This window comes from Symphodus melops (genome assembly GCF_947650265.1).
Source record: "Symphodus melops genome assembly, chromosome: 7".
Classification (NCBI taxonomy): Eukaryota; Metazoa; Chordata; class Actinopteri; order Labriformes; family Labridae; genus Symphodus; species Symphodus melops.
In genome coordinates, this window is record NC_136697.1 from 11669699 (window position 1) to 11684079 (window position 14381).

General features: G+C 40.2%; 2 protein-coding genes across 2 annotated transcripts; both read right to left on the reverse strand.

Moving 5' to 3' along the window:
* Positions 1-477: 477 nt before the first annotated feature.
* serbp1b (SERPINE1 mRNA binding protein 1b) lies at positions 478-7963 on the reverse strand. Its single transcript, XM_079348507.1, has 9 exons — positions 7552-7963; positions 6268-6448; positions 5906-6046; positions 5079-5150; positions 4731-4805; positions 4272-4458; positions 3165-3230; positions 2855-3043; positions 478-2140 (listed from the first exon to the last, which is right to left on the reverse strand). The coding sequence occupies exons 1-9, from the start codon at positions 7805-7807 to the stop codon at positions 2078-2080; spliced, it is 1230 nt and encodes a 409-aa protein (XP_079204633.1). The 5' UTR covers positions 7808-7963; the 3' UTR covers positions 478-2077.
* A 2659-nt stretch (positions 7964-10622) lies between these two features.
* On the reverse strand, positions 10623-14337 carry LOC306827463 (3-keto-steroid reductase/17-beta-hydroxysteroid dehydrogenase 7-like). The gene is made up of 9 exons (XM_079349299.1): positions 14157-14337; positions 13347-13550; positions 13121-13213; positions 12872-12986; positions 12467-12661; positions 11994-12098; positions 11829-11885; positions 11643-11741; positions 10623-10840 (listed from the first exon to the last, which is right to left on the reverse strand). The coding sequence occupies exons 1-9, from the start codon at positions 14189-14191 to the stop codon at positions 10703-10705; spliced, it is 1041 nt and encodes a 346-aa protein (XP_079205425.1). The 5' UTR covers positions 14192-14337; the 3' UTR covers positions 10623-10702.
* Positions 14338-14381: the final 44 nt, after the last annotated feature.

The following is a 14381-nucleotide window of genomic DNA, read 5'->3' on the forward strand; positions in this document are numbered from 1 at the left end:
TTTAAAATGCTGTTAAAAAAACCCATTTTGATCAATGCATGTCACTTAAATTGGTGACTTGAATTTCCCTCGAGATCAATAAAGTATCTCTTGAAATGTTCCTTGAATAAATGTATCTGCTTTGTATTTAAACAATTACGTTTCGCTAGCTTTCATTTACAAGATTTGTTGGAATGCTCAGGTTGCTTCCAGACATTTTAAATATGAACGTTTCTCTGCCCTTTAAAACTGCAGTGAAAGTTTTAGGGCTTCATAAGAGTGCTTTCCTTTCACTAAGTTCACTAATATTAACTGGTACCCAAGAGTAAATCAAACCCTTCTGGACAATGTATTTCCTTCTAAAGTTTATATCACATTATCCTCGAATAGTTTAACACAGAAAGCTTAATTGTGCTTATACGACGAGTCCAAAGCATGTTCATTTACACTTAAAAATCACAGTATTGATTTTAAATAACCCAACAGCCACTGGCAGAGTACATGTAACACCTCTAAAGCAATTTATTAGAACAGGGATGTTTGCAGAGAAAGTTTCACCGTCATGTGGCTCAAACCGTCCTACAAGAAAAAAATGCTCCAGCCATCTGTATCAGTGAATCACCGGCTAGTCTTTGCAGAGCATAGCATGTAAAGCTTTAAATAAAACCCCCCAATGTGTAATATATACCCGCTTCATTAAAAGTTTGCTTGAAATACTGACACAGGTGGCTAGAAGCACTGTTAGCTTATTTTACATTCTGTAGCTCATGATTGTTCCACAATGACTGCTGACATTTCTTTCAGAAGATTTATGCATTTGGTGCTGCTGCACAAATAAAATGAAATTAAAAAAAGAAAAGAAAAAAAACCCAGCAAATATGGTTTACATAAGGGGAGAAACAATCGGCAGAGGGCTGGTGCTGATATAACCAAGTACTTTGAGATCTGAAAGACGTTACAGATACTCTAAGAGCAAGATATGTCCATGGTCTGTCACTCTCACCTGGATTGGAACAATCACTTCTCAAAAGACACTCGCCGTCTTCTGTTTGAGAATAGCTAGTTCATAGCATAAGAATAATTAAAACCTAAGTAACTAGCTGTCAAATTCACACATTCAATCTCACAATTTGCTTACCCAACACACAAACGCGCGCGCACAAACACACACAAAAATTCTTAACAAAACAAAATAATACAATATTTGCTTAGTGGTCCTGAAGTTAACAAAGTAGTACAGTCTGTATGACCTACAAGGACCAGCCTAAAGATATACATTGGGCCCTGGGACAGCCTGAAAACACAGGTAGCACATCTGGATCAGGAGATACAAAGCATTACTAACAACTGGTCCACCAAAAAGGCAAGCTATCAACAGAAACAAAATAAAGGGAAAAGAGGCATTTACTTTCACTGCACAACAAGCAAAAGAATACCAAGCTTTAGTAGGAAGCCACTTCGTCTGGTTACCCACCTGAATTTGTGCCTCACAAAAGGATGGGTACTCAGAGTAATTACACTTTAAATGCATTTTAAGCCTTCAGATATCTAGTACAAGATTCCTATGTAGTGTAGTGCTACCACATCAGTGTGCATTACTGGGAGGAAAATCTCCGGTACAAAGTCTTTTCTAAGATGTCCCCTTAATACTGAGCTGCAGTCATGAGGGGGGAAAGCACAAAAGCTTCAGGGGAATTAATATACACACACTTCAACCTAATTGCAGAAATGCAGTAATTCAAGCAGCACATAAAAAAATAATCAATGAAGTATGCATAATCTCTGGAAAAAAAAGGGGGAAAAAGTATGAAAACATCCCTGCTTTCATGTTCCTAAATACAAAACTTCAGTGTAATAAGAGGTCCTTTTTCGCCATTTTTTTTGTCTTTTGTTCTCCTTTAAAACAGGTAAAATTTTGTCCTCTGGTGGTGTGAGTGGTATGAGATGACAGTCTTTTTTTGCCATTTAAAATCTCTTTTTTTTTTTCTTCTTCTTCTTTTTTTTTTTTTATATATTTGAAGATGTGGTAAGCATGCAAGCCTCGTAGAGGAGGGACCCGGAGGGGCTGATGGGTGGGCTGGTGGTGGAAATGGAGCCTTTAGGCCAGAGCTGGGAAGGCCTCAGGATCATCCACGTTGGGGACTGACACTCCACCAGCCTGCTGAGACAAACGGATAACAGGGGAGAATGTTAATAAAAACAAAAGGCAATGATAGACATTGAGGTCATTAGCTGTTCCTCCGTAAACAAATAATATTATGGGATTATTAATGAGTTATTTTAACATGCTGTCCTCCCCCGGCCTGAGACAGAGGGAGACGGGAGGGAGCATGCATATGGACAGAGATGTAAGGAGAGAGCAGGGAAACTGTGTGTGATTCAAACCTCTTTCTCCTCCACTGATGGGCACGGCTACACTGCTCACCATGTCAGCTTTTGTGTGCGTGGCTATCCTTCTGTGTTTGTGTAGGTTTGTGGCAGACGGAGATCAACTATACTTGTGAAGACAGGCCAGGTAGGGCCGAGCAGAATGAAAATGGGCAGATTTCTGTGACACATCGATCACTTTGTGCACCTTTACTTAAAAAGGAGTTTTAATATCATGTCCTACTTGAGATTTGTGAGGTATTTGGTGAACAAAGAGATTCAGACAACTAAGCTCAGTACACAACTTCAGCTCACTGCTGACACAAGGTCAGTGTGTGTGTGTGTGTGAGTTTAGCATTATGTGGTCACTGGTCTGTTATTTCAGGGATGTGTGTTTTGGCTGCAGGTTTTCCAACTCGGTGCTTTCACGGCCTGTTCACAGAGCTGAAGCTTTTGTGAGAGACACTAAACCTTTATTGTTTGCAGTGACACTAGCAGTTATTGTTACCTTTTCGGAGCGTCCTCCCCCGCGTGCCGTCCTGCTGCTTCCCCCTCCGCGGCCTCCCCTGCCTCCACGAGCTCCCCCACGCCCGCGGCCAGGGCGACCCAGGTCTCCAAAGTTGATCTCCAGTTGAGATGTGATGTCATTGGCTGGTTTGCGGAAGTGGTGGTCACTGGGGTCTTCAGGGTTGGCCTGCTGAATAAACAACAAAATATAACATTTTCAAGATTGAGTGCTGTGCTTAAACCTCATCGTTTTCCTACAGGCAGGGTTTATACAGATTGTAAACACTAAGCATTTGAATTGCTGCAGGCACCTTGTGGAAGAGAGTTGGTGGCTCTGCTTCGATCTCTGCGGCGTCGATCAAAGCTCCAACAGGCTTCTGAAACATGAACAGAAAGAGGCTTTTCATCAGTTGTATGTCAACCATACAAGGAGCAGCCCTTAAAACCAAGTTTGTTCCTTCTACAAAGCTCCAAAGATTCTCAAATAAATAAATAAAATAGTATGGCCCTCAGGCAGCCATCTTTCAAACAATGTCTGATTAGTTGGCAGGCTTCAGTAACGCTCACATATCAAAAGGAACAGGGTCCTACATGGGCAACCTCCACAGTAAAAATAGAAACACCATTCTTAAATGCTTCAGTAATCTGTCATTGTTGAAAACAGAGTGCACATTCAAACATTTGCAGCTTCTTTGAGTAGTTACTTTTATAAGGTTAGTATGAGTATAAATAGAAAATCCTTGAGTTATATACTTCAGTTTGTGAACAACAGGAAATATCTCCCCATCACACACCAACACAACACAGGTGTACCAAAAGGAAACATGGTTCAAACATGTAATGGTGGAACAGTTACAGTTTCACTGTTTTAACAGCAGTTAAGGGGGAGGGGATTTTCTTTTGCACCGAAAAAGTTGTTCCTTCATTTTGATCTTTGAAACTATTTGTTATCATCAGAACAACATCTACAACGAGCTGCCGAATGATGAAGTTTCCGTCAGAAGTTTCCGAATTTACATGAGACACCGCAGCACGACCTTTGTTTTTAAGAAGCCGCAGAGTGTATGTCGGCATCCTCTAGTTTAAAAAGGCATTTATGTTTTACTTTATGTTGTCAATGTCATTAATATGAAGTCAAAACAGGCATCTGAAATCTACAAGTGATGTTTCTAAAGTAAATAAATATATTTAGTAGTTCCTTTTACATTTACTAAGTCACATTTCCCTGATGTCAATATTTTATGGTGTGCTACAAATTTTGATAAAATCAATTCATGTTTTTGACTGATAATTAAGAATTAAATCATGACGGTGTGCAGACAGGGGTAGAGGGTAAAATAAAAAGAAATTATCTTCGGTGACAAAACGGTTGAGCTGCAGGCGAACAATGGTTTTTAATTCTTCACATCAATAATCACCTCGCCCACATCTTCACTCTTGGACTTGTGCAGCACGTATCCTTTCTTCCACTGGCTGTCAGCTCCTTCGTTGGGCTTGCGGATGTTGAACTCCACCTTGGTGCGCTCCTTGTCCTGCATGGCCTTCCACTCGTCCAGGGTCATCTCTTTGGGGCCTTCGTTTTTCACCTCTTCAACTTCATTTTCTCTATAATGCCAGCACACAACAATGTTGGAACTTCAAAGCTGAAAGTGCCAATCCTCTTAGCTCCAGACATGCTCTGTAATCCTGAGGCTAAAAGGTCAGAAACAATGTTGATCCAATTTGCACTGAAGCTATGTGACGAAAGAGCTCGTGCAGAGGTGCTGTTTGTGATGCCGAACAGCAACATGACGTAAAACTGTGCTGGGACTTTTTCTGAAGTGTCAAACGGACAATATAACTGAGTGTTTGGAATCAGCCGAAAAAAGAAGACTCACTTATTCTCAGAGCCGGCAGGTGCATTTTCCTCTCCCTCTGGGGTCGTCTCAGCAGCAGCAGTCTGTTCAGCCTCACTGAAAACAAACACGCACAGCTGGATTGAAGTGGAACATGATATCGTAACTTTATCTCACTAATACACACCGTCCTGTGTGTTGCATCTGTTTCATCTCCAGTAATAACCCACTCAGACCAAAACTATATTTTCCCCAAAGTATACTGTAACATGTGCCAGCCCCTCCGTCTGTTCCACAACAACAGGTCAGAACCCTCTGACATCCAATATCAGCTGTTCATCACTGTCCTGCAGACAGTAAGGCTGTCTCTGTCTCTTATTACAAACTCACCTCACTTCTTCCTTCACGGTGCCCCAGTTGTTTGAGCCGCCTCCGCCGCGCTTCTCCTCGCTTTTCTGATTGCTGAGGCAAACAGGAAGAAAAACGCACGCTGATGTATGCAGTCTGAAATATTTTAAGCGTCTAGATATTTGGCCGAAAAATAATCAAATATCCCAGAACGATATATCAAAGTTGAGCGTCTCATTGAGCATCGTCAAACATTTAAAAATATTGGTGAGATTAAGGATCGGAAGAAGAAGCATGCGCTCTTCTATCTAAAATGACTAACACCAAAACATTGATAACGGCCGTCAATACTCATCTATAGTTAATATTCAATAGTGATAAAAAAAACAAAATAGCTGACATGGGAATATTCTCGTAGTGGGCTAATAAACAAAAAATAATTAAAATACCAACACATCCAATTCAAACCCAGCATCAGGATATTTTACAGAATCTTAAAAAGGCAACATCTTAAATATGGATTAAAACTAACTTTAACATTTGTCTTTGTCTCGAGCAGCTTTAAAAAACAGTCATTCTGAGGAAACAACCCTCTGAGCTGGAGTCGGTATTCAAAAGAAGCTTAAAGAATAATACTTGAAAAAAACATGTCTGCTCCTGATCTTAAAATCAGGACTTTCCAACAATCAGTGTCAAAACCAAACAAACATTGTAAAATAAAGTGCTACTATTGGCAGTAAGAGAGCTCAATAAAAGATATATGGGGATGATGAATGACAAAAACAAAAGAACAGGACGCTTCAGTAAACACTCATTTCTATTTGTGGACTCTTCGTTCTGCTACAGGTCCTGGTTTAGGACTGACTCACGATTTGTCATTGCCGCTGTGTCTGTCAAAGTCTCGCTTCCCGCGGGAGTCAAAGCCTTCTCCTCGGCCCATTCCCCGTCCTCTTCCACCACGCCCACCCCGGCTGCCACCACGCCCTCTCAGGGGTCTGTCTCCAGAGGGCCTGAGGGACACAAACAGAGAGTGGGACTTTGAAATAAGTAGATAAAAAACTTGTTCTTTGGAGAACTTGGAACCTATCTATACACAAGCTTCTTATAAAAGTGTAAAAAAACATACCATTTTAACAAACGCTCGCTATGAATGCCTCCACAACTATCACACTAGACAACCCTGAGATAAGCAGCACGTTTTATCTCGCTCTCGTTCATCATGACCACTTACTTCTCTACAGAGAACTCTCCTCCTCCCTCAGGCTTGTCCTCGGCAGGCTTCTCAAAGCGGCGCTCACGTGGAGGTCTTCGGTCCGGCCTCTTGTCTCCAGGTCGCCCTTCACCCTGTCCACCCTGGTGTTGGGAACCAGGCTGACCCTGCTGGTCAGGTCTCCGGCCCATCCGCCTGATACCTGACACAACAAGAGCAAACACACGCAGAGTCAATAACAGGGCCAGGCAATTAATCTTTAATTAACAGAAACCCACATAATCTTGCCAATACCGATTATTTTCATGACAGTGTCACATGATGACACGTCCAATCAGCAACATGGAAGCAATGTCCGTCATTTGGACTCATTTTGTCTTTGGGGGAGACGACACAGAACAAAAAGAAGCCAAATGTAAACACTGCAGAAAAACTGTTTGCAAGAAATACAAGTAATTTATTTTCTATCATTTTAGAGAAGTTAATTTCTACTTGTTTTAATAACACTCTTTCATTAGAAAAAAAAACAACAATACGCTCCAGCTTAAATCATTGAGCATATTTACAGTAGAGACCATGTCAGTGAACTATATGAGCAAAAAAAAAAACCAAAACGTTTATTATTCGTAATCAAGGTCAAATGTTCCATTAATTGTGATCATGATTTGAGGCCACATTGTCCAGTCTTTGTCAGGGACACAGAAAATATAATAGTCTTTATAATTCTTGGTGTAGTCATATGACAGTCCACACTTTACTATTTAAAAGCATGCTTGTGCAGGAACATGTAAGCTGTCATGCAGAGTCACTATTACTTTTATCAGTAAAGCTAACAGCGGGCCTCTTTGATGTTTGAACACTGGAAAAGTAAAAAAAGAAGTATTGACTCAGGGGGGAGAGATACCATCAAACCAAACAAAGACCCGTCTGTCTAGTTTTCTCAGCATCCGGGTGATCATTTTGCGCATTTTATTTGCAAATCCTGCAGCCTGCTAACAGCACGAAGCATCATCCAGAGCACCATAACAAAACACAAACACTGACTCTACACCTTCATGCTGCTGGATGATGGTGATGCTGCTGCTGCTGCTGGAGGCAACCATCCCTGCGACACAAGACGAGCAGGTGTATCCACCTGAGCTCAGTGAGTCTTCATATAGAGTAGATATAACCTCTCTGTGAGCTTGACCTCCCGCTGTGTTTGGATCTCAGCGGCTAACGGAGCTAACAGACTCACATGATGACAGCAGATGCGATAATACATAAAAATAAACAGAGTGGAGGTGAGGCAGGTGAAGCTGTTACCTTCTTTCTTCAGGGCCACAGGGGCCTGGGACTCCTCCTTCTTGTCCAGCAGCGGGTTCTTCCTGTCCTTCTGTGACTCCTTCTTCAGCTGCTTGGCGGCTTGAGCGGCGGTCTTGGTGGACCCAGCAGCGGCCCCCTCCTTCTTCTTGTTTTCTGCAGCTTTCAGGATCTCGAACGGGTCGGTCTCATCGTCCAATAACTGGTCGAACCGGTTGGTTACGACGCAGCCGAAGCCTTCTTGCAAGTGTCCGGGCATGATGGCGCCCCTTCAGCGGGATTCACCTCCGATTCTACGAGGCTTGATGCGAACAATTCGCTGGATGCTGCCACAAGATGGCTGGGAGAGCTGCCCCTTCTCTTCCGGTGCGAGCTCCATCCGGGACATCGAGCAGAGCGGCGCGCACACTGCAATGTTATTATTTACATTATGTAACGACGTGAATGACTTCAATGTCCCCACTGAATAATCCCCGGTTTACTCTCTGACAGGACAACAACAGATGCCGTCAATAGTGTGATATTTGTGATACTGCAAACACAAAATAAAAAACTGTTCAATTATAAAAACTCCCAGACAAGTAAATTCAAAACGATCAAAGCCAGGTGTAATTTCAAATGACAAGTTAATGCTGATAAATAAATAATCTACGTTTTAAAACAGAATAAAAACGGTAGCACAAATATAATAAGACACTGACAACTTTTAGCCAGTCAAAAACAACATAAAAAGCCAAATAAATTAGAAAGAACCTGAAAAATGCATGCCAAAGAGGGTAAAACTGAACATTTTTATAATCAATAAATGAATATAAAATTTTAAAAAATGACTATAACATTCAGTAAAAAGTCAATAACTGGGAAATGTTAGAATACACTTTGAATTAAAGAAGGATCAATAGCCAAACTAAAAGGTGTATACCGCAATAAACACGTTTTTTAAAAGTTCAGTTAAAAGACTGACTAAAAAGGATGGTCTTCACTTTGCTAAATAACGTGAAAATATATCTGTTTGTAGAAATAAGATAAAGACATACTGACTTGTTCTTTGTTGACAGTGGATTAATAAACTCTGCATGGAGACCAGACATACATTTCTATTAAAAACTTTGAATGTGCAGCTGTGGCTCCATGCTGCTGTTATGGACATGTGTATCATGAGATAAAAGTAGGATTTGTGGGTTTATAAAAAGCAGCAAATGGTGTGTTTAGGGCCAGCGGGGTCATGTTGAGTAACAGCTGGTGGTAACATATCTGACAAGTGTAAAAAAAACCCTGCTGGGTATTATAACCTCAATCACAACCTTTTAAGAACTAATAGATAACATTAAGAACAAAATGGAAAGATCTGTGTCAGCTTTGAGAAGAGTTTTTAAATGTCTGCCTCCAGATGACATGAAAGCATTTGGATTCACAGCTCAATTACCATTTTGTAATTTCGTCAAGTATTTTAATAAATGACAACAAATCCAAGTATCTCAAACTGTTGCTTGAAAGTGGTTTTACAGAACTCTGACTTGCCTGACTGTTAGATTGAGAGACATCAGTGCTTTCATGGTCCATAGCAGCAGGCCATTCTGACCATCGATCCTGAGGAATCAGGTTTGCTCAACATGATTTCCGACAGATTTGGAAGACAAAAAAAGTTTGGAGTCATGGTCAAGAAGACATCTTTCCCAGTGCATTTACAAGAATTTAAAAATAATATTTATTGTGTTAAAACACTATCTTTAAGTATTTATTTAATAGTAATGAAATGTTAATAATTTTTTGGGGTAACTGAGTGAGAAATAAGGATTAAATTTGGTAGAAATCAAAACACATTTGTCCATCAGTGTGGAATGCATTTGGTACACGCTTTTCTCTGAATGAATGTCTAAACACAGGACGGTAGAGAAATCATTCTAAACGATCATTCAGACAAGAAATGTTCTTCTAGAAAGAATGTATGTGTGTAGAAGTGTGTATGTGTGTATATTATTTTATTTGTCCGTAGAGAGAAAATTCTAATCTGACATTAATTTTTAAAGACGTGATATAGATTATGATAAACGGATGGCCGTTTTGTTTCTCTTCTGTACATTTCACAAGAGGAGCTGTTTGTACTATTTGACTTTGTTTGGTTGTGTTGTTCTTAAATGTACAAGTGTGTGTGTGTGTGTGTGTGTGTGTGTGTGAATGTGTGTTCTTTCAAAAGTTAAAATGGGGCTCCTTGTAATGTAAATGAGGCCTTAACTCATAAGTAAAAAAGCATTGTGAAAAGACTTTTTGAAGAGTCATTGGCAGACTTAAAACCGTTTCAAAGGCAAAAAGGACAATTTTAGTTCTAGGTTTGGATGTCAATTTGATATATATACAAGATCTGGGACATTAGTATAATGACAATCTACCTCTGAACAATAAGATAGTATCTCATATTAACTATTAAGTACACAAAGTCATTATACAAAGAAAATAATCATTTTAATGAGAAATTCTTGTTTGTCATCCGTTCGCTGAAGTAACTGACCATGAGACAAACCTGCTTCAGTGCTACACTGTTGAACATAATCATGCCAGTAATTTTACTGTAGTGTGCCAGACAAACAAATATTGACCTAATTTAGAGTACACAGTTTTATCAGCAGAATGTAATTACAGAGGGACTCCATTTAAAGACTAATTAATTAAGTCTCATTAAATGCTGAAGGTAAAGCTTGACTTAAAAAACTGTAGCACAGTGAAAAGAAAAATCCAAGATTGTAAAAGCTTTTGGTCTACTCGGGACTTCAGCAGGTATTAAATTTCTTGAAATGTACCACTGATTTCAGCCGACTGTGTGTGGGCACCACTATGTATTGTTTGAGGTAAAAGAAGCGACAGATGGTAAAGCTGATTGTTTTGGAGGTAGTTGGTCAAAGGCCTCTGAAAACCAGCAACAAATGGACTGCTAATTAAAGTTTGTAAGGTAAGAAGGGAGCTGCAGAAGAAACACGATACAGCTATCAGGTGAAGACAGCAGGCAGAGGGATCCTCGTTACAACAAGAGAACAGCAGGAGCAGAGACTCTGAGAGAGCATTCAATGGTACAGCTGTCAAGATTGAAAAGCACTTTTATTGTTTTTCATCACACATTGCACAAGCACCTTTAAAAATAACTGCCATTAAAAAAATATCACTTCTCCTCGCCACCAGCTGTCTGTTCATGAAATTCCTTGTCAGTATTTCTCTCTCTGGTTGTCCTTCTCAAGTCTTTCTCAAGTTCAAGAAGTTTGGAAAAGAGCATCTCACACATTTCTTCATCTATATCCATCTGAAACGTGAACAAAAAAACCCATTTCAATTCATCACAGATTAATAAAGCACCACTCACAATTTCAGTTTGACAGGGACAGTGTCCCGCTGTGAGGTGCATATGTGAATAGCCAGGTGAGGAGAATATCTGAAAGAGTCCTGAAATTATTTAGATAATGTCAGGAGTGTACATGTGAAGGCAGCTTATAGATATTTGTATTACTGTTAAGGCTTATGTTGTGGTCAGATTAAAAGTCTAAGTAAATGGCCAATGGGATACTCCGCGCACAGCCTCTATGTTCTCAGGTGCGCACGGTTGAGACATACCATGAAAAAAAAACAAAAAAAAAACAATAATCTGGGGTCCACTGAAAATTACTTTACTGTATTTTACTGTGAGCAAACAACCTGGGCAAGACTACAGGCAAAACCTGTTGTTTGATCACAATAAAATATATTAAAGTTCAGTGGACCACAGATTACTAATTCAACCTTTTCTTTTTGTTACTCCCACTTACACCGCCTCTAAGGTAAATTTTAGAGTATCTCTTAAAAGTAGAAATAAACCACAGAATTAGCAGCCAAAAGTGGTCCTTCATGCTAATGCGTGTAGTTGTAAAGTATAACCCACAACTGGAATCAAGTAGCATATGAAGTACTACTGTTTGCACAAAAAAACAATAAAATAATTGTGTGTTATTTGTAGACCAGCGCAAATATGACTCTACTTGCATCATTGAATTGACTGAGACTCCATGTTAAAAAATGGCTTCTTCTCACAGTGAGATTCAGGGTAATGTCAGGTGTATCTTCTTCCTCACCTGTCGTGGCTGTGTGTAGTTTTTCCCGAGGCCTGAAGTTAAACTCTGATACTTTGCTCTGGGATCCAGACACTCTGGATTTTGAAGAAACAACCAATGCTGGAAAAACAGAGCAGAAATTCATATTAGCAGTGATTCTATTCTGAATCCTTACTGCATTTTCAACAGAGCAGGCTGACAACATACCAGTGCCTCGGCTCCATTGTACGGTGTGAGTGTGAATGTGTTAGTGAAGATCCTGACCTGTTTAGAGAAATCAAAACAATGAAGCATCAAAGCATGAGACAGTTTATAAGACAAACAACCGCCATTATTATGTACATATATAGCATCAAAATAAAAATCTACTACCAGCCACATGATGGGCATGATGAGAGTCCAGAAGAAGGATGGGAGGATGCCGTAGGTTAGATTAGTCATCACCAGTCCTGGACAGATTACAGAGGAGAACAGCCCCTGTTACAGAGAGAAGGACCCAAAACACAACAAATAAATGGATATGCAAACGTTCTATGAAAACAGAAAGCAATCCTTTAAGATCAGTATAGTACATGTGGTAGATCTAATGAGTGGCGCCAAAGGACATTTAAATACACCTAAGATATCACATCTTTAAAAACACATCAGTTAATATTAAAAAAAGAAAAAAAAAACAGCCATGAAAGTCTTGTTTGATTGATAAATGACCTTTAAGAAAAAAAAAAAAAGGGCTCTAAAAGTAGAGATGCTTCAATCTTCTTTAATAGTTTTGTATTACGTTCTCAACGCTCAGAAGTGATAATCACTGCTGTGTCAGTGATGTGCAGATTGTGTGACAGTTGTACCTGACTGTTTTTGTGTCTGTTGATTGCCACGCTGAGCATGTCTGATGCGTATTTGGAGGAACTGTAGGGCTCAGTCCCATTTCTGTGCTGCATGTCTTCGATGCTGAAGGCGGAGCGGCGAGCGTTACTTGACGAGGTCCATACCACTCTGGATACCTGACCTGCCTGACACAGCAGAGACTCCAGCTCTCTGATCTACACCACGGAGACAAGGACCAGTTATTATCCAACAACTGCTCAAAGATAACAGTCTGATAAGGTGGTCGATGATAATAACAGCAGGGGATACAATACTCTGAATTACAGTGTTTCATGATAATTAACTGAGCTTTTTTCTCAGTTTAAAATGTTAAAATATTTCACTGCTAGTGATATATTCATGTACGTGGGCAGTCTGTGGTGTACCAGGAGAAAATGACCGAAGAGATTGGTGGCAAAAACTTCCTGCAGGCCATCTGAGGTGATTCGGTCCTGTTGAGTCAAGAGACCCTCCCCTGTAGCAAACATGTTCACCATATTTCTGCCCAGAGAGGGGACACAATCACAACAACAATGGACAAGTTGCATGAGTTGAAAAGCTTCAAACTTTAATTGAATGTGAAAAAATTAACAGTAAGCAAACAGAAACGTCAAGAACTGGGTTTGGTGTTTTACCTGGAGAACAAACCGTTAAAAAAAGCTTTGACGTCCACCTGAGGGTTGGGCATAATTCCTGCATTTAGATACAAAAAGTCAATCCTGCTGTACCTGAGGAAAAATCCAAACATGCATTAAACATTAATCAACTGTTATCCCATAATCACTATTTCAAGTTCAGGTGAGGAGAACAAGGAGCTTTGATATCAGTGCATCAACAGTGTCATGACGTCATTGTATCTACCTGGCCTTGACCTCCTGAGCAGCGGTCAGCACTGACTGCACAGAGCCCACATCCAGGTGCAGCAGGTCCACACGGGCACCAGGGTGAGAGGTCAGGAGGGCAGAGCAGGCAGCCTGAGCTCGCTGCATGTTTCTGCAGGCCAGACACAGCCGGAGCGTGCTGTCCTCAGTCAGCAGCCTCTCACACAGGGCCAGGCCGATACCGCTGCATGAAGCGACAGATGGCAGACAAACACAAACATGCAAACACTATCCTGTAAAGAGCTGTGTGATCAAAACGATTTATTTACAAAATCTCAATCTAAACATAGACGTTCTTAAATGATCAGTTAGAGAAAATGATAAAGGCACATTGTTTATGGCCTAAAGCTTAATTACATGTAATCATAATCAAAATATCCTGAACTAGCACTTTAAAGTTGACAGGAGGACAACAATACTGTAGTAGGATATTTACAGTTTCACTTTCTGGCATGATTTATTTTTATTTTATTTCCTTCTGTACAAAACCATTTATTATGTTATTCTATAATTGCAAATATACAGTTGCTGACTGTCAAAAACTACAAAACATACTTTGTGTTGAACTCAAATGTCAATACATTTTTTCGTTTGCTGTTGTTTAAACATACAGTATTTAGATTAGGTAGACTACCTTTCCTGATGCAGAAACATAAAATGTACATCAGCACATTAAACTGTTAAAAGCTATTTTACAACAGTTTTGTGTTTACATCTCGCGAGATGACTTGTCACCATAACGACATGACGTGTTTATTAACTGTTGAAAACGGATTTTCGGTGGACTTACCTGTTTGCACCTGTGACAATGACAACTCTCTCCATGTCTAACCTGAGCTAACAACTGCTGAGTTTAAACAGGACCCATACGAGGTCTGAAACCACTTCTAGTTTCCCCAAACCCGGAATGTACAACCCATCGTCCCATTCCGGTGAGCAGCGTCAGCCTATGTGCTCGAGTGGTGTGATTGGATGTCAGCAAGCAGATGGCCAATCAGGTGCGTGTACGGAGAGC